At 43.7% G+C, this 20,980-nt stretch overlaps 1 protein-coding gene across 1 annotated transcript in view; it reads left to right on the forward strand.

The window, feature by feature from the left end:
• Nucleotides 1-20,980, forward strand: part of ARFGEF2 (ARF guanine nucleotide exchange factor 2) — a 548,111-nt gene that overhangs the window by 366,308 nt on the left and 160,823 nt on the right. Inside the window, exons 29-31 of the mRNA XM_086932618.1 lie at nucleotides 6,827-6,957; nucleotides 7,153-7,282; nucleotides 15,006-15,141. Of these exons, the coding sequence (XP_086788744.1) occupies nucleotides 6,827-6,957; nucleotides 7,153-7,282; nucleotides 15,006-15,141 (397 nt within the window). The remainder of the gene's footprint in view (nucleotides 1-6,826; nucleotides 6,958-7,152; nucleotides 7,283-15,005; nucleotides 15,142-20,980) is intronic.

Below are 20,980 nucleotides of genomic sequence, written 5' to 3' on the forward strand. Positions count from 1 at the left end.
AAATGCTTTTTCCATCGGCTGGTCCAGCGTGTTTGCGTACGCTTTTCCGCCGTTCCCGATGATACCGAGGCTCCTCCGGAAGATGAGGACGGAACCGTGCACGCTGATACTGATTGCTCCGTACTGGCCGAGACAACATTGGTTCTCGGATCTTCTTCGCCTATCCACCAGGCCCCCGATTCACCTGCGACAACTCCCGAACCTCTTGACAATGTCCGGAGGCCAGGTACACCACCCGAACCTCCGTTCGCTCAACTTGTCGGCTTGGCTCCTGAGCACCTTGAGTTCGGGGAGCTAGACATACCGCAGGACTGCAGGGCAGTACTGGCCAAGGCGAGAGCGAGCAGCACGACCAAGACCTACTCGCTGAAGTGGAAGAGGTTCTGCGTGTGGTGTTCGGAACACGACTTACACCCGCTCCGGGTCACCCCAGTACAGCTGCTACCATACCTACTGCACCTGGCTCAATCGGGACTGGCTCACGCCTCCATTAAGGTTCATCTGGCTGCGATTTCTAGGTTCACCAGGACCCCATCGGGACCCTCCCTCTGGTCCAGTCGACTGGTGAAACAATTTCTAAAAGGACTTTACAGATCCTTTCCGAGGCCTCGGAAAGTTCCTCCAACCTGGCAATTGAACTTGGTGCTAAACCAATTGATGAAACTCCCATTCGAGCCCATACACCGGGCATCGCTCAAGCATCTTTCCTGGAAAACGGCTCTCCTGCTAGCCCTGACGTCGGCCAGAAGGGTCAGCGAACTTCAGGCGCTGTCCATTCAGGAACCGTATCTCCAATTCAGGCACGACCGAGTGGTACTCAGGCCCAACCCTAAATTCATTCCTAAAGTGCCGTCAGACTTTCATCTGAACGAACCAATTGTCCTCAAGTCATTCTTTCCGGACCCTTCCACGGCAGCGGAAAGGGCGCTGCATTCCCTGGACATTAAAAGGTGTCTCAAATTCTACTTGGACAGGACCAAAGACGTCAGGAAGTCTTCTCAACTCTTTGTAGCCTACAGCAACCCGAGAATGGGGCTGCCCTTGACAAAACAGAGCATCTCACGCTGGATTTCATCAGCAATTGCTTTCTGCCATGATCAGGCCGGACGGCCTTTGACAGACCGAGTGGCTGCCCACTCGACCAGAGCGATGTCAACGTCAGCAGCGCTATTCGCTGGAGTGACGATCCTGGACATCTGCCGAGCGGCGACATGGAAGTCCCCGCATACCTTTTCCAAGCACTACTGCCTGGACATCGAACTGCAGAAGGACGCTGCAGTGGGACAAGCGGTGCTGCGCCATCTCTTCCAATAAGGTGAGCCTTACCTCGTCCCGCCATCCAGGTATGCACATTCTTCATGGTTTTCTCTGCTATATGCATGACTGTATGTTACCATGTTTCTCTCAGGTTGTCTGTAATCTATGCAGGCCTGCTAGATGTGAGAATGTGCTTTACCACTATGCATGTATAACTGCTGGCTACTCTGATTCAGGCATGTGAATCTATGAAAGACACCCAAATACTGGATAAGAAATGCGTTACTTACCTGTAACAGCAGTTATCCAGTATTGGTGTCTTTCATAGATTCACATGCAACCCTCCCGCCTCCCCGGTAAGGACTCACGTACCTCTATGTCTACATTGCGACACCCTAGCTGGGTGCGTACGAAAATCTGAGGGACGGAGGCTCCTCCCGGGAAGGTTCTAGAAGGAGGTCGGAGCTGATTGGCTAACGATGAGAGTTCGGTCCTTTTACATAAGGACGTGGAAAGGCCCCAAAAGGGGAGGCCCTTAGGCCTATATTCTCTATGTATGTCCTTAGGACATTACTTTTTTATGTACCGGAGGCTCCCGTCTCGGCGACGGGGAATGATTCAGGCATGTGAATCTATGAAAGACACCAATACTGGATAACTGCTGTTACAGGTAAGTAACGCATTTCCTCTCTTACGTGCACCTTCAGTTCCCATGGAACCACAGGGGCCTCCAGTCTTGAGTAACACTGGCGAGTTCCTCCCCGGCACCTTTTGTCTCCCTGGAGCCCATTACCAGGCCCATACTGACAATGGTAAGGCTTCCATTCCGGCTCCATTGTCCATGCTGCTTCGGATACCCCAGCGCCGGTGCAAGCATCTGTAGTCCCTGAATCTACATAGCCCCGGTCTCGACTGATGTTGTGCTACAAAATTAGAAGGACGCTACCGATCCTCATGCAGCCTGATTCCAAACCTTTGCTCCTTATTTATTATTTTCATTTGAAAGATTTATAAAGCATGAACAAGATTCTCATGGGTATCAGACTGCTTTACAATGTTAAAAAAGAGACATATAGAATCCGTATTATAATTTTCGAGAGGCACTACAGGATATGATGGATCCCCAGTGAGGGCAGGATCACGTCAAAGATAAGACAGATCAAAAATAATAGTGTCACAAGCAAGCAGTAATCATGAATGAAGTTGAGGAGCCCCGATAAGCTCAGAGAAAAGAGTTCCAAGGATCTAGGGCAGAAATTTGAACATGAGTAGTTGTTTAACTTCTTTCTTGAAAGATGCTGTTGAGAGATTGTCTTGTTTCAGGGGAGAGGGAGTTCCATATTCTGTGGACGATGGATGGCAGTGAAGGCTCTATTGTAGGTTTTTATTTTTTTGAATCTGTGGTTTCAGCAGTAGAGTGCTGGAGCTTCTAGAAGGTCTGGAGCTACCAAAAAGTTCAAGCTTCTGAGCAAGGTAACTTGGGGAATTGAAGCAAAGCGCTTTGTGGGTCATACATACAATTGTCAGCTTGCAGCAGAGTTGTGGGAGGCCCTTAAGGGAGCAGTTATGTATGTGGGCAAACCTCAGAGGGTTGCGCTTCCGTAGCACAACCTGTGAATCACTAGGGCTACAATGACAGAGCTGATAGAGGGTACGAAGGGTTTAAATTTTGTTTAAGATGCTCATTTGGAGGTTTGCTCCTTTGGTGACAGAACTGATGTACTTCTTCATGTTAAGGTTCTTATCGAGCGTTATTCCAATGATCTTGCTGAGTCAATGACCTGAGGCAGGCAGTTGAAGGCTGTTAGGTGCTTTATCCATTCATTAGTGACTGGTGACTGTTTGGATGGGGCGAATAGGAGAAATTCAGTTTTTAGTGTTTTTAGTTTGAGGTGGTTCTACCACCAGTAGAGGTTCAGTTATCTTTTTGGTTCTGGTGCACCTCAGGATGTTGATAATGATGATTGTGAAGGGGATGGCTTGCTCGCCCCCGTATAATACTGATGACAAAGCTAGGCTCACCACAGGGGTCGCCAATGGAAGAGTGACGTTTTTTTGAATTGGTGGTTCAAAGGCCAGACCAAAACAAATGTTTTGATAGATACTCTGCAGACTGGGCCAGCAACATATGAGCCCCTGCTTCCATTTAATGACGCCATCAAGCGATCCTCTGATGGGTATTTGTTGAAATCATGTTCTTGCCTCCCTTTGACTGTGGCCAAACTCCAGAGAATTTTATTGCCTTTGCTTCAACCAGTAAAGTGAATACAAACTTATTTCCAACTGCTTCTTCAGATAGGGCATCCAAGAGGATCGATAATTTTGGTGGCACAAGTTTTCGTCCACCATTCTGGCACAGCGATATTTAAATGCAGTTTGCATTCTGGGCTGCTACACATGCTCTTTGGGACATGGCCAGTGAGATCTTAATGGTGACCCGAAAGATCTTAGGGCCTTCTTTCCAAAGACATGTGGTGGACGGAATGTGGCAAAGTAGGTTATCTGTGCAGTCCTGGATACCACAGATTGTCTGGGCAGGGTGGTCAGTACCAGTGTTGTACTTAATAGACGCACCTGGATTAGGTCCTCTCGATTCTCTGGTGACATACAGTCCTCCCTAATGGACATTCTCTTTGATGTGTCCCACCTCTTTGGAGTGAAAGCTGACTGTACTTTGGAACATATTCAAGACAACAGAGGTACAAAGCATTCCCTGGAGCTGTTTGCTTCTGCCAAATAGCTTCCCAATAAATTCTAGAAGTTCAGAGGCTATTCCAGAGGGCAAGCATATTGACAGACCGCTTTCCCAGCTAGTGACAAAGCACACAACAAAGTCTCTTCATGGTTGGGAACACGTAACTGGCAAGCAGGGTGCATGCCAATGCAGCTTCAGTCTTTCGACTATAACAGTCCATTCTGTTGCATGCCCAAGCATGGGTGTGGGGGATAATTTGACATTTCCTTCTGGGTTGGTGATTCATCACGTTCCACAGATCGGTCTTATGGATTGTTCAAAATAGCTATGCCCTCCCTTTTATGTTTTACCTGCACACACTCCCTCCCACACCAGGATGAATTTCACAGTAGGATCTGTCCATCCTGCTACAAGATGTGTGCCTGATGCATTAATGGATTTTGTGGAAAGACACCAGGTGGCAGGATGACATCCACCACTTCAGGCGGCAATTTAAAAGCAGGCAATTGACTGCTTTTAAAATGCCACCTGAAGTGGTGGATGTCATCCTGCCACCTGGTGTCCTTCCACAAAATCCATTTATGCCGGGTGCTGAGACAAATTTGTTACCTGGTGTGATGTTAGCAATACTGACCCCTTACAGGTGAAGCTGCAGGACGTTCTTTTGTTTGTTTCGTCTTTAGTCCATCAAGGCCTTCCAGGGGGCATTATAAAAGGTTATTTGTCTGTCCTTATGGCCTTTATATGCTTGCTGGACCAACCGTGCTTGTTCCACATCACCTAACTGTGCTGATATTTATTAATGGTTTGACACCAATATTTCCTTTTAAACTCTTTTGGTGATGCCACAGTTTACTTGGTCTCGATTTTTCTCGTGTGTACACCATGTGAACCAATGCGTAGCGGCTGTTTGCGTCTCCTGACCTTGATGACCCTTTTTCCTATTGCATCAGCTTGTTGTGTGAGTGAAATGCAGGAACTTTCAACACAACCGACTTACACCACCTTTTTCCCAGACAAATTGGTGCAGAGGACTTAGTGGATTTCTTACAAAATGTTGAGACTTCCTTTCACAGTGTGAAATCCGCCAGTGTTTTTTACTCCCCATAGCACCTCAAAAGAGGAGGATTTAGGTTTAATTTATTTGCATAGTTAAAGAAAACCATTGCAGTGCAAAAAACCAATGAATAAAATCATTAATACACATAGTGATAAAATTACACAGCAGTTCATATCAGCTAAAAAAGAAAAAGGTTCCATTGCGGGTTCCAGGTGCTAAGAAACCTCTTCATAAAACATTGTATTGATACTTCAGTAGAGTTAGAGGCGGCTAAATAGTCTATTCCACCCCTCCCCTACTCTGGCATTTGTTTCCACCTGTCTCAGAAACTTCACCATACAATAGTTCAACTGTGGATCTCCGGGTGCAAACAGGGCCAACAATGCTTCTCTCCTAGTGCGTATCCCTCTTCGGTTAAAATGAGGTTTTAATAGTTTTTTTTCCTTTCTTCCAAGAGTTCTTTACATGAGCATAGGATATGCATGAGATCTTCTTGTGCTGTGCCACATAAGCAGCAGTTGGAGCTCGCTTTTTCCCTGAGCCAGTGAGGGAGGTGCTGTATGCAGGGTAAACGTTCTAATCAATACTTTAAAAAATTAATTTTAGTGGCTTTGGCGTACACCAAATCAAAATAATTCTGAGCAGCCGGGGCTATGTAAGTACTTAGTCATCCAACCATGGTGAGGAGGAGAGGCTCCATTGGTTGAATGTTAAAAGGACTATAAGCTTTCATATATTTCATACCAAGGACAATCAGCTTTTTGTGGTGTTCTCTGGATCAAAGAAAGAGAAGGCAATACAAAAGAGGACTTTGTACATACAGGTCAGGAAACAGCCTCTGGAAGGTCTGATAGCCTATTCCACCAGGGCTTAGGTTGCTAGCACTGTGATGGCCCACTGAGTGCATGTCCTTGACATCTACCAGGCTGCGACATGGGAATCAGCACATTCATTTATAAAGCACTACTGCCTTGACAGCAAAGGTCCGGCAGGAAGGTCGGTTTTGCCCACTATGTCCTGCAAGGCTTTTTGGTCTAAGTCGACTGCATGCACCTTCCACCTTCTGGAGATGCTGGTTTGGTACCTATTGTAAGGTGAGAAATTATGTAGTTAAAAGTATCCGTCAGTAAAACAAGTTACTTACCTTTGGTAACGCTGCTTCTGGTGGATACTCTATATCACTGCAGATTCCTCACTGGATTCCCATTCCTCCATTTTGTGGAGTGACCTCTTTTTACTATATGAAAAGGTTAAAAGTTAGTTTTCAGCATTCCGTTACCAACAATTGCTTCCCCTCTGCGTCTGATGGTGCGGAAACTGTAAAAATAAGAAACTGTCATCAGTGAGTAAGTTAGCACTTGTATGTAGCACCGCTCCATCCCTTGCAAGACTATATGGAGCCAACATGTAGACGTCTGATGCCCCTTGTGGCATACGTAATCTGTTATGATAAATAATCCAGATCCCGTCTGGTACCTGGAGAATTTTCGAAGGTCTAATCTACACAGAGATAAAGCATCCACCAGAAAGCGCGTTACCAAAGGTAAATAAATTGTTCATTGCGTCCATACTTATAAATAACTAAATAACTCAATAATCAAGCTACACCGTTAGACTAAACAAAATAGCTTAAAACTCATCTATTTTTCACCTCTTCAACCCAAATGTCTTGTCGACCCCTTCTGGCACTGGTCTTGCTTGCTCGAGTTGTGTTATAGAGCTATCGGAATGTACGCATTGGAAACAAGTATTGCAGTACTGCATTGTGAGTGGACACCTATTTTGACTAACTTTGTTTTTCTTTTTTTTTAAAGGCACTTAGGGAATATACCAGTGATGATATGAATGTGGCTCCTGGAGATCGTGTCTGGGTTCGAGGATGGTTTCCAATACTATTTGAGCTTTCCTGTATCATTAACCGATGCAAACTTGATGTACGGACAAGGTGATAAAGCGTTTGTGTTTTGTTTGTGTGGGTTTTCATAACCAAACTTTAAAAATACATTGTCTGTTATTCAATATTTGCTAACATTTGATTTATATTCATTTAAAAGCTCAACTGTTACGTTGGAAATCTGGAGAAGTGTGTGATTGAATAACTAGCTAACGAATAATGTTTTCATTGTTTCTTCTTCATTAGGGGACTTACTGTGATGTTTGAAATCATGAAGAGCTACGGTCATACATTCGAAAATCATTGGTGGCATGACTTATTTAGGATAGTTTTTAGGATATTTGATAACATGAAACTTCCTGAACAACAGACTGAGGTAAATAAAGCTAGGGTGTACTTATAAATAACCAAGCTTAATGTTAATCTGCATTTCCAGTGTATTTTTCTTGTAGTAGCAGATGTCAAGTGTTTTCACAGATTTCAGTTTGAACCAGAGTTAAAAAAAACAAAATCATTTGTATCCGACATATGGCCAGGAGGGTTCGTTCCATGACACTTTTTCAAAATAATCGTGGTTTACAGGAACTTTTAGATTCATTGCATGTGAATGTATCTTTTGTGGTTAGCCCGAACATCTTACATAGATCCGTCCCTCTACTTTGGAAACCCTTGCTATAAATGATGTTCAGTACTTGTGCCATAAAACATGGTTACACTCACAATTGTAGCCGTAGGCCTAGTAATTTACCAGTCTGCACTGTGTATCATTTATAATTGAAGTGTTTCATTCTCCATATCCAGCTCTTTTCTTTATATGTGGAGATATTCAGCCAAGGCAGCTAAAGTAGACATTCAACTCAGTCACCAAAACTTTATTCGGCCAAGCTCAGCCATAAAAGTACAGCTGATAAAAACATTTAATAAATAAAGCAGCATTACGAGGTTGAAGGCACATCAGAGGATTTAATTTCATAAATAAAGCAGCATTAAGAGGTCGCAGGCACATCAATAGACAATATAGTTAGTATGAAGGAAAACACTACATAGGGTACATGCCAATGATAAGATACATAAAACATATAAAAAAGCCCTACGGGTCTCAGACTAATGATTAAAAAAATGTAAAGGGTTAAAAAAAAAACTGTACCGGGTCCTAACATACAAATAGGGTGGAGTAGTTATGTTGAGCCATATTTGTTTATAACCCCCAGTGAAAGGCGGACAGAATTTCCCACTGCCAGGCACATTTTCACATTCTCCAGCCTTTGCATTCTCTCAAAAGCCTCCTTATACGAGTTCATATTAAAGGAGTGAAAAATAGGGCAAGGAAATCACTGTGCATCGGAGTGCAAAATACAATAAAGTGCAATGTGCTTTGAGTGGCAGTGTTATTCCATGGACATCTAGGCAGTGGTTCTCCCCAGGCTTCCTAGACGAAAGCAACTATCAGGTGTAATAGACTTAATCGTAGTCTTGTTAAATAAAACCTGAGTTTCCCATGCGGAAGTCAGGAGAGACCAGGTTCACACACCTGTGTCATGTTGTTTGGATTGTAAGTGCTGTTTACAAGCCAATTATCAAAGGCCGCTTGGTGGGCTCTGCCTTGCCTGTACCGAAATTCCTCCTTTACTCCAGAGATAGCCCTGGGGTCAATGCTTGCTGGATTTTCGGCATAGTCATGCAGGCCCAGCTCTAGGAATTCTTCTTTTTAATATCTAATCCAGGGTATTTTCCAAGCATTGTCCTGAGAAAGACGATCCTTCAGTACACCCTTTGAGAGTTGGGCATCGGGTTTCCCCCAAATCCTCAGCCATAAGAGTAGTGGTGTCAGCTTTATCTAGTCACCTACAGGTGTTAAGCCCAGCCCTGATAGGGCATTATTTGGGAATGGCCAATAGCCTACGAACAAACTTATTTTGTACCTGCTGAAATGGTCCAGGACCTTTATAGCCCCAGACTCCTGCACCATAAGTCATCACAGATGCACATTTACTCTGATAAATCTCGTCAGTTCTATGATCAGTTTGTGGCCCAGCCTTCTCCCAAATGATAACATCGCCTCCACGGACAGCTCTTCGAGTATGAGCGGCCCTGGATTGATGTAGGCTCTGCCAAGTTACGTTTTGATCAAAAGAAAGCCCCAGATAATTAAAACACTCTCTGGATTTCTGTCCCCTCCTCCCTCTCCCCCAATAAAGTCTTAAATTTCATATTTTTAGGGCTTAAGCTCATAAAATATTTTTGTAAGTTTGTTTTAAGAACGAGGCCCCCCATACAACAATAAAATCCATCTAAAGGAAGCTGGAGACCATTAGCGGTCCTTGCCATTAATAAAGCGTCGTCCACATACAGCAGAATGGGCAGGGCTCTTTGCTTAATTCTAGTAAGATCCTTCCCTATCCTAGCTATGTGGTATTCCAAGTCATTCATCTAGATGAGGAACAGGAGAAGGGGCCAAGACTCACCCTTGTCCCACCCCTAAGTGTGACCTAATAGTTTCTGTAAGTTCCCCATCTTTACCAAAGCTAACTCTGATGTTGGTGTCACGGGGCATTCTTTGTAGGAACCCAATTAAACCTGGTTTAATCCCCATCCTGTTCATACAGTCCCACAGCTTTCTCCTATTGGCCAAGTCAAAGGCAGAGGAGAGGTCCATGAACGCGGGGTGGATGGAACCTCTTCTTACCTTGATATATTTTCCTATGGTCGGTTGCAGATTAGGGCACTGCTCCACAGTGTCGACCCCTGGCTGGAATCCGTACTGGGCATTGGCAAGAGACCGATTCTCTTACAGCCAGGCTTCAAATTTCGCAGCAAGAAACCTTTCCAAACATTTTAGAGGGTAATCCAAGAGGAATATGGGATGATAACAGGCTGGAGAGTTCCGATCCCCCTTCTTAAATATTGGGACAACTATAGCTTCGGACCATGATGGGATTAGCTCTCCTTTAATTGATGCTTTAAAAACGTTAGTTAAAATGGGAGCCCAGTGTGTTTCATTTTCTTTGAAAAGGTCCAAGGGGACCCCATCAGGCCCAGGAGCCTTCCCTGCCGGGCTTCGCCTCATGGGGGCGATTACATCAATAGTATCTATCATGTCTCTAAAAACCTCATATGTTCCTATATTGTGACTATCCAATCGGCTTGGGGCACAAATAGCCTTTTAATTTTTAGGATTAAAAATATTACCAAAATGCTCCACCCATGCTCCTGCCGGTATTACCGAATCCAGAGTCATCTTATCATGGCCAGTAAAGAATGGTTGGTTTACCACTTTCCAGAAGGTGGCACTGTCCCTCAGCCTGTATGCCTCGTCCAACTTTTCCCGAGCAGCCCCTTTGAGTTAGATTTTCTGGCCTATAAGATAACTATATATGCCCTACTAACTTCTACTACCTCTTCTTTTAAACTGGTATTTTTAGAGAGGACTGCTTTTAATTTTTTCTGAGCCACAGTACACTCATGTTTAAACCAGCTAAGGGCGGTGGTGGTTTTGCCACTTTATTCTGCCTCAGACCACTGTCAACTGCCACACATAGAGAAGTAAAGGCATCAATAATCGACGTTGAGGATTCCTCTACTGAGGTAAATAATGAGAAGCAACACAAATTATCTTTGACCAAATTGGCCAAAAAAGCCCCCTAGTCCAGAGAGTCCCACTTAACCCTCTATTCTGTTAATTCAACACCAGTCAGGTTACCTCACTCGCTTCCTTGTTCCCCAGGTGTAAGCCCAGAGTCAGTGACAGCGGGTTATGATCACTGATGCAGAAGGCCTTAGCCAAGTGACTTTGTATTATATTGGCCAGATCAGATGAAATGACAGTCAGCCTCACTTCCCTTAGAGGACCCCATATAGGTGGGAGGGGGCGAAACGCCAACATAAATTCTTTGACGAAAGCCATATTCCTTGCTATAGTGTGCCTATTTATATAGTCCCCATTTGGAAAGTGCTGAAAGTGTGTTGAGCCACCACCATCCTGGTCTTTTTCTCCACCTCTGTGATTATTGGACCCACAGAGCTTGATGTTGAAATCACCTGCCTAGATTATAAGCGTCTCCCTGTTGGGACTTTCCTTAAATGAGCCTAGGGCAGTCTCCAGTTCCCCTAATACCTTTGTTACTCTTGCATCAAATATATTGTTGTACAAATTTATCAAAATCCAATCAATGAAGTCGGGGGTCCGAGTGAGAATAAGCTAGAAGTGGGAGGAGTGCCTAATAATTCTTGGAGAAGTTCCCACAAGGACGGCGGAAATTAGAGTGGCTAGGCCCCCTTGGCCCGCCCTGAGCTTGATGGCATGGCACTGCTACACAGGGAGTAATAACCATCCACACTAATGCCCTCCTGTGACCAAGTTCCTACAAGAAGATATCAGCTTCTCTTATTTCAGTATGCCATTTCGGGTTTGTCAACTTATTATGGATGACTGCTATATTCCATGATATTAACCTAAGTCCCACTTGTACCCCTGGGCTACCCCGGCAAGACGGAATGGGTGCATAGCCCTCAGCATGCACTTTGAGAATCCTAGCTTGTGGCTCTTCCGTCTCCTCCCACCCCTTGGGTGCCAGAACAGCCTCCTCCGATATTTTCTGTTTGTTGTCTTCCTACTGAGTCAGTACTGATCCTCAAGGTTGGCAAGTGGCTCAAAGGAATATCAGACTTCAATGCTAAATTTGTAGCTCGCACCCACTTGCAGGCGACCACTCCCTTGGCTGGTCTTAAAAGAAAAGGACTGTTGTCGAAAAAAAGTATCCCTGAGGAAGAACTTGGTTGGGGCCCAAGTTCCTCTCTTGTGAGTAGAAGAACTCCATTTGAGAATTTGCAAAACAAGGTGACCTAAAGTTAATAATGAGGCAGGACCCCAAAGATTCCTTTTTTCCGGGGACAATCCACGGTGTTCTTCTAATCATTAATATCTCTCCCATGAAACCAGCCCTCCAACCGGTTTTTACCCTTAGCTAATTCAGCACTTTATTTTTCAGGGTAGAAACCTTCCCTTTTATGTGGTGCTAGTCCTGGCACACGACTAGGAAATACGGTAAGCATTCTGGAGGGATTTAAGGGGAAAGGATAAGGTGAACCATGCCTTAGGGACTCCATGGTGCCTTTGATGCGTTCTTCCATCTTTTCCACCCCTAATAAGCAAACCCGCTCCCCAACCTGACAACAATCTTTGCTCCCTTTGATCACACTGCTCTTTACCAGGCAGGGAGGCAGCACCGGAGTCATGCGTGCTAATGGGTAAGGAACTAGGCTGCAAGGTATGTCTCTGTTGGGGGTTAGAGTCGGGCTGCATTTTAAGAATTATTCCTTTCTAAGGTACAGTTCAGTTTTGTTAGCTCCCTCTCATAGATTTCTAGCCGGGCATAAAACGGGTTAAGCAAGCCTAATATGGCCACCGGGTACACACATCTTCCCCTAACCTCTGACATGAGCCACCCAGCCCCAGCTCGCGCTTCCCCATTGCCTGACACATTCACTTGGGGTAACGAGTGGATCAGTGGGCCAGGGCACCGTCTTTTGGGTATGAACCACCTTCATTCCTCTTCCCAACCTGCCCTCTTGTCTTTTCTCCATTAGTGAAATCATGTTTGTAATTTTCTCCGCCTTCCGAAGCCCATTTGATGGGATCTCTAGGGCCCCTGGCAGTATCAGTATCTCCTGAAGAAACCGCTTGAGACCCTGGGGTAACAGACTTGCGCCCACTTCCTCAGTCCCCTCTGATGGGCAAATAATCAGATCTGCAGTTGATTGAGGGGGCTCTATCATGAGCTGCACCCCAGTGGTGATGAGCGAGACAGTCGTCTTTCAGCCAAGTCTATCTCCATGCTAATCACCCTCACCTCCTGCTGTAGGAAACCATCCAGTGTTTTTCCCTGCGCAGGTAAATTAGCATTTGTTATCCATTTCCCCATTGTAGCTCTGTGTTAAATTGTCAGTGCCTTCTCCACTGCAAGACCTACAATGATAAATGTTGCAAATGTCAAAAAAGAGGACCTTGGTGAGAGATGTTAGAGTGCTGGCACAGGGCCTTGAAAATGCAAGACTTGGAAATGCTGTAATCCCCTCAAATGCAGCTCATAGCGGGGTTCCTCCCCCCCTCCTCCTCCCCTGTCCTGATTACTTCTGGGATAATTATTCAAAGACTCTCAACTACTTATCGGCCACTTACCTCCTCCTTGGGTTGTTGCTAACGGCCGCCCCTACCACCTTAAAGCTCATAGAACAGGAGTGCACACAAGGCACTCTTTGAAGGTACACCTTGCAGGGCGCTTTTATTGACCCTGATGGGCCTTATAATCATCCACCAACTTTACACTCTCCACAGCACAAGTGATAAGGGTAAAAAGCAAAAAGCTGTCTTTAGTTGTCACTCATTAGTCCCATAGACATCTCCTGCTGCTACTCCTCCTCTTTTTCTATCTGCCACTGCTGAAAGGCCCGAGAGGCGGGTGCCACAGGGGGCTAGTACCTTAATCTGGCACCCAGGTCCACCTGCACCAGCTCCTGCCAACACCATCCGCCCACTGCCTTACCACACGCCCAAATCTCACTCAGCTCCCCGGGAGAGATGAGTGCAGTGATGGTGGCTGCAGCACGGTAGCACGCCTATGGGGAGCCTGATATCAAGTCAAAGGCCAAGGAGTCCAAGAGGTCCGGTATTCTCAGAAGGACCATATCCAATGTCCAAATGGAGCAGCCCCCTTGCACCACAACACCTCCTGCGTGGCTCCAACCATGGCTCTAACATGGCTATCAGCTGTTGGCTGAGCATCCTAACCAAAGGGAGGAGTGTCTCCTAACCATATCTCGTCCCAACACCATCCCAAAGTTTTTTTACTCCAATTCTTTTAAATAGAAACCTGCACTTCTATGCAGACTTTCTCTGTAGATTGACAAAAAGTTGGTTGAATGTTACCATCTGTCAGAATCATTCTTCTGGATCCACACCATCTACCAGCAAATTTGTATTCTACTTCAGTATTCGTTGCCTAGGAATCAGCAAATGTTTTACTGTCCATTCTTATCACCAGTCTACCTTCATGCTCTTTAAGAATTCTTTGTGGTGACTAGACCACTTGAGCAAAAGATTATCCAGACTGTAGTGGTGCCTTTGCATATTTTGTTATGTTTTGAAGCTATAAGCTTGAGACTCGTAAAGGCATAGTTATTACAACTGTTCTACCTTTTTAAAGTCTGGGAATTCGATGCAATTTATGTGGCAGTGGAAGCTCTGATTATGTCATAATTTCATTAATTTGTTAAATATGGTAGTGCTCTCTGCTATCAAGGGCCACAAAGCATTACCGTTATACTATTTTAAATGCACATATACGCCTTCTCAAATTTTGAAGTCTGTGAAAAAAAATGAGAGGTTCGGTTTGAACAACAATGGAAAGGAGAGGCAGATTGAAGCATAGTTACAGGTGTGCGAAGTTGAATAGATTTCCTCTTGTGAACTTCCCGTAAGTCTTGAGAATACTATGGTCACTACACCTGGTTGGAAAAGTTTTCTGTATGTGGGTTTTCACATTAATATTGGGACTCTTTCGGCCCCTTTTAGGTTGGTTTAAGGTAAAACAAAGTTTACCAACATCCAACTACTCATTTTAAAAACGTTTTTAAAGCTCAGGTGAGAAAATGGCCCATCCATTTTTTGTAACAACTTGCACTTGCAAGAAAATATTGCGTGCAAAAAATATGGAGGGGCATAGTTGTAAGAAAAGCAAGAAACTCTGAAAAACTGTGTGTAGATCAATAACCAGGACACATAAGTTAGACACTTGTTTAATAAGAACTACACACAACCCTGATCCTTAAAAATTCTCTAAGTGAAAAGCAACTAAACTATAGATACTGGAAGAATGTCTTTGTTTGGTCCTTCATTATCAAGACTGAATTGATTATAAAGAATAAATCATGTTCCTGGGAAAAAAGAGGCACTCTGTATGTTAACTGGTAGATATTAATTATATAAGTTGTAAATAAAGATTAGTTTAAATGTATCAACATTTAAGTTTACATTATTGGCTGTTACATCTCATTGGTTTAGGTAAATTTAATTAGTGATTTTCTGTTTGTTTCAATTTCAGAAGTCAGAATGGATGACAACGACTTGCAACCATGCACTTTATGCCATTTGTGATGTGTTCACCCAGTTCTATGAACCTTTAAGTGATGTTCTTCTTTCTGATATATTTGCACAATTGCAGTGGTGTGTTCAACAAGGTAGATCCATTCATAGATGCTTGTTTTCAGTGTGTGTACGTTTTTAACATGTGACAAATTGAGTGATGGGTCAAGAAGAAAAAGAGTGTGTATGCATACACATGTGCTCCGAAAAGCCCTCCTGAGCTTGGTGCAGCCCCTGACCACGAGGCTCATCTTAAAACTGACCCATACACTAGATTTCATATTTGAGAAAAATCACCTATGCTGCTTGGGTGATCATCAGTAGCCTGTGTCTTGCTGAGAAATCTTTTAAACTTGAGGTCCACTCTAGGTTTCTTAAATATAACAATTAAACACAAATTCAGTACCACCTATAGACTGTAAGCTCAATAAAGTATTCAAATATGAAGCTCAGTAGTCATGAATTGATAAATCAATTGAGAGTTTGATTTCATGGTTCTTTCATAGGCCAACTTGTGATTCCCAACATGTTGCTACATCAGGGCCAATTCATGTATACTTTTGCAAATGCCACATCAAAATCTTTTTACAACATTTTTATGCACAGTGAAAAACAGAAAGAAACTGTAATTAGGTCTTCCTTAATAAGCAATTGGATTATCAGTTCAGTTTTTAACGTCTTTATTTCGAATTGTCTTCATAAAAGACATACATAGTAATACAAACCATATGACAAAATCATGAAAATTTTAAACAGACAAGGAGAAATTTGTTTAAAAAAGCTCAATTAAATATACATAGGAAGACGTCTATAAAATTTTTTTAAAACATTTGTATATGAAAAAGACAATTCATCAATACTGCCCAAATATAATAGGCTAACAGACTGTTTTGATTTTACAGCTCGAAGTGCTACGAACATACCTAGTTCTAATTAACCAGGCCCACCCAAGGAATTTAGCCAGTCCTATGGAAAGCAGTACATACAAATAGAAAATGACCTATTGATTCTTTGCTTTCAGTACAACAGGGACAAGAAGTGGACTCAGACTTCTGCCAACCACTAGTAAAATCCCTTAATGGCAGTGTACCTATACGAAACTGATGGTAAAGTTTCCTGTCTAAGCTTTTAAGGATTACATCCCAATAGGTCTCTGTGTGTGGAACTACTTTATGAATCAAAAACAGGCCTGTCAGGTTAGGTTTCTCCGAAAGCGCAACGTGTTCTTCTTTTACCATGGACCAAAAGAGAAGTTTAAAATCTTTCTTTGAGGGAAAGATGTGAGAGCCCGGCTCGGACCAAAGCAAAGGAAGGCCCATTCCAGTGAGAGTATTCCTAATTAACTTAAACCATGGTATTTCACCTGCCCCCTGTTGCGCTCTTACATCCTGTATCTCCTGGGCAAACATGGCAAGTTCCGGGGTAGACCATATGCGTCTCCATAACGCCACCATCCTGTAATGGGCTTGATGTTTAATAGAATAAAAGCCCATATCCATCATGAGTGGTAATGCTGGCGTTGGGGGAGGAAGACTGACTAAATTTCGAAAGAATTTATTCTGGATCCTATCAAGGACAGCCAAATCCACACACCCCCATATGTCAGCCCCGTATAGTATGGCTGAGCTAATTTTGGCGCTATAAATTTTAAGCGCAGGTAAAACTCTTTTGGTCAAAGAACACCGTTGCTCCTTCACTAAACAACCAGACAAACGAGCAAATTTCAAACTGAGCGCCGCTATTTGTTCTTTCCAGCGTAACCTATAGTCCATTGTAACACCTAGGTATGTCATGACTTCAACCTGTTCTAGGCTAGACCCATTCATCGTTACATGGCCCCTCAGTGGTTTATTTTTTGTCAGGACCATGGACTTGGTTTTAGAAATATTAATTTCAAGGTCATTTTCATTACAAAAGTCCACAAATTTATTAATAGCCACCTGAAGACCCTTCTGAGTTTTAGCCAGAATTAGGGTGTCATCAGCGAAGATTAAAAGGGGAAATTTGGTCCCGCCCAGTGGACCAAATTTCCCCAAATCAAACGCAGATTTGAGATCCACAAATGCTGCGAATATAGTGCCTCCTCTCAAAAACACAGTTTTCCAGTAGATCATAACAAATCTAAGTATTTGGTCAACTGTGCTAATATTAGCCCTGAAACCAGCCTGCAAAGGAGACAGGATGTCAGCTTCTGTCATCCAGAGCTGGATTTTTCCTAGCAGCATTCTGGCGATTACCTTTTGAAGGGCGTCGATGAGGCTGATGGGTCGATAGTTTCCCGCATCAATTCTATCCCCTTTTTTGTACACGGGTAAAATCTCCGCTCCTTTCCACGAGTTTGGTATCCTAGCCCCTCTGGCTATGGCATTCGCTAAGGTGGTTATATAAGGGACCCAGTGTGCTTGGGCAAACTTAAAAAGGTCCGCAGGGACACAGTCCATTCCAGGGGCTTTACCATTCTGCACTTGTTTTAAAGCTATAATGGCTTCCATTTCAGTAAAAACAATCTGGTCTAGTGGGGGCACCACAGTCAGTACACTGGTATCTTCCCTAGTAATAAGGGATATCCGTTCCGTGTTACTAAACTGTGCCGCGTAATGCTTGACCCATTGCTCTGCAGGGACATGGTTGACAGGAACTTGCTGGTCCCCAGTCCCTCCCCATTTAACAACCTCCCAGAATTTTTGTTGGTTAGTGGAAGTACTTGCATGATATAAATCTAGCCAGCGCTGTTCATCCCAAGTAGTTTTTGCCTCTTTAAGCACCTTCTTGTAATTAACCCTTTCTAGTTTTATATCAATAGCTGACTTGGACTTAATAGCAGCTATCAAGGAGCTATGGGCAAGGCGGCATGTCTTATTATACCATTTCGCTCCGGTTTGAGCTGGGCCATTTTTTCTTCTTTTTACAGATTCAATAAAAAAAGTTTTAATTTTGTTAAAAAGAGACTCATGGATCATCCCAATTTGATCCAATGATGTGCCTTCGTTTAATATGGGCACCATCAGATTTGTAGCTGCTAGAACCTCATCTGTAACCTTATCAATAATGGTGGGATTATCTAAGAACCTGGCCCAGCGTACCCTTCTACAGTCATTCGTAAGAACAGCCTCGGCGGTAACAAAATTGGTTACAGTATCCATAAGCGAATCCCCATTCATTAATAGGTTTATTACCAGAGGATTGTGATCGCTTTCTGGTCTTGTGACTATTTCCATATCCTCCAGTAAATTCCAGAACTCTAACCTTATTAGGAAATAATCAATACGGCTAGAATGAAGGGAATTGTCAAATGTAGCTTTTCCCATCAAATCTGATTTTGTCCTTCCATTCGCTGCTCGTAGATCCCATTCGAGACAAAGACCTAACCACTGCATAGCAGCCTCTGTTACTTTTTTGACAGGTGGGATAGATAGATGGGGAATATTCCAAATTTGATCAACTTCCCCATATCCCCCATTATCCAGATTGGGAAACGGTTCAAATGAGCAGTTAAAATCCCCTGCCACCATTACACATTTTTCTCTGCCAATGTTATTCAGTAGGGAATCTAAATCATCTACCGCTCTCATTGGCTTCCCACCAGGTCGCCCCCTTGCATATATATTAATCAGGAAGATGTCATGGTTATTGTTACTGGTTAGTTTCAAGGCTAATATGTCATTACTTGGAATAGGAAGGTCTATGATTTTAAATCCTAAGGATTGTCTAATCCAAATAACAAGGCCTCCAGAGGGGCGACCTTTTGAACCTTTACAGGCTGGTTTATAATAATTGAGGTAACCAACCCGGTAAATGGCGTCAGTTGACCAACTTTCCTGTAATATGATTACATCATGTGAATCCACATAAGACCCCCAATCAGCCTCTGACATTTTCCCCTTTAGCCCCGCTATGTTCCATGACAAGACCGTGAGGGTATGTGTAGGTTTCTTTGGCGGATTAACAACTGGGTCCACAATCTCCCCATGGATCAAGGGTCTAGGGGTGTGATTAGAGGGTTTACCCCTTCATTTCCCCCCCTGGATGATTTCGCTAATCCCTAGAACGGTCTCTTCCGTAATAGATATAGAATTATTAGATATAGAATTATTGGGGGAGCAATTCACTGCAGCTCCGGTCAACCCAGATACCAGAGGCTCATTATCAAGTCAGTCCACACCTTCCAGACCGGATAGGGGGGCAAACCGGTTCGAAAGGTGGGGCTGAAACAGTGGGTAGATAGGTGTTTCAAAATGAAATCTTCCTCTGGGTCTATCCCTTCTGGGATGATGGAACGGTGTTTGGGCTCTATTTGTGTATAATGCGGGATAAAAATAATGCAACGATAGTCTGCACATCCCCAACTCTACCATATCTTGGTTCCCTACTAATGAATTCAGCAACCCATGGCTCTCTAAAACTGATTACCACACAATCCCCCTCAAGATCTTTTTTGCTGTGGCCTACCCAGTCCACCCTCCTAACATTAAGGATTTCGGGATTCGAGTTTGGAGGGAGTGGGCGATTTTTATTCAGCCAGAATGTTACCTTGTTGTAAAGATCCTTATGTGTTTCTCTCTTACCATCTCCAAGGGGAGCCACGCCAGTTAAGATGATAGTGTAAGGCAGTGACTCTAAGGGGAAGTTCACACATTGTTTTCTTGGGACAGGTTTGATCCTGGGCCGAATACTTTGGTCATGATGACTGGTAGGGATTGGGTGTTTCTTAGCCGGGGGATGCGTTATGGCCTTTTGCTGGGGTATGCTCTCAGTAATAGGTATTTTCTTTGTAACAGGTACGGGTTTTTGCTGCGGTACTTTTGTGATAGAAGGTGCCGCTTTCAGACTGTTACCCCCAGCTTTATTATTCACAGTGGTAGTCTTCGGAAGGGTCGGGGCTGATGAGGCTAAACCTTTAGAGGCTAAGGTGGCGTGAATTCTATTAGATGTCGCTATATTATCTTTTACCAGCATATCTAAAGAGTCCATTTTTGTATTTAATAATCTGGTTCTTTTCAAATAGCGGTAAGAGTAATGATTTAATTAGCAACTCTATTTTAGCCAAGAGTATTCCTTCTACAATGTTAACTGTGGTGTTATGTTCCTCAGGCTGAACCACTGCCTTAAAATTGGGTAACTGTGTAGGGGATATAGAGGTAGTTCCCGAGCCCTCAGTATGTTCCCCTAACTCATGCGAGTCTACCCTTTTACGTTTCCCAGGATTGTGAGTGGGTGGGTGTTGCGAATGGGTAGAGGAATTCGCTCGCTCAGTACTTAGAGTAAGATTTGGGGAGTCTGAGAGTCCTGATTTCTCACCAGACTGGTCGAGGTAAATAGTCCCACCATTCAACAAGTTATCTTGGGCCGTGTCATATGCACTTTCTTTACTAATCCCCTCTAAATCCAATGTTTGACTCGCGGAAGCAGATACTGTCACTGAGTCTACATTAACATCAGAGCTATCTTTGTTCAACAAGGAAAGTGGGACAGGAGAGACAGCCTCATTAATTTTACCGAGTGAAGATCGTTTGCCTGTGATTAAGTCAAGCGAAAGGCGTTTTTCGGCAAGAGCTATCTCCTTCTCCAATATAGTGGTGGTGCGTTTAAAAAATTGATCGATCGTGCCAGTAAAAGTGCCATTGGAGGTGGAAACCTGGACTTGCCTTTCTTTACCTGACCGTAAGGTCATTTTTTAACTGTACAAAAACAGAATTGGCGCTAAACACAATGTGCAAACGACAAACTTCAATCAATCCAAATATGTTCTACCAACAGTATAGGCACTACCGTTACATTGGCCTGGAACTATAGTTAAAAAACAAACAAAGAACACATCAACTAATGAATACCATGAACTACAGTGAATATTGGAAGAAAATGCTAGGGGGGTGGCCCGGCCCGACCTCTGCCGGCCCCGGACGGCCACAGACGGTCCCGCCCTTGTCCCGGGCT

This window comes from Lissotriton vulgaris, chromosome 7 (assembly GCF_964263255.1).
Source record: "Lissotriton vulgaris chromosome 7, aLisVul1.2, whole genome shotgun sequence".
NCBI lineage: Eukaryota > Metazoa > Chordata > Amphibia > Caudata > Salamandridae > Lissotriton > Lissotriton vulgaris.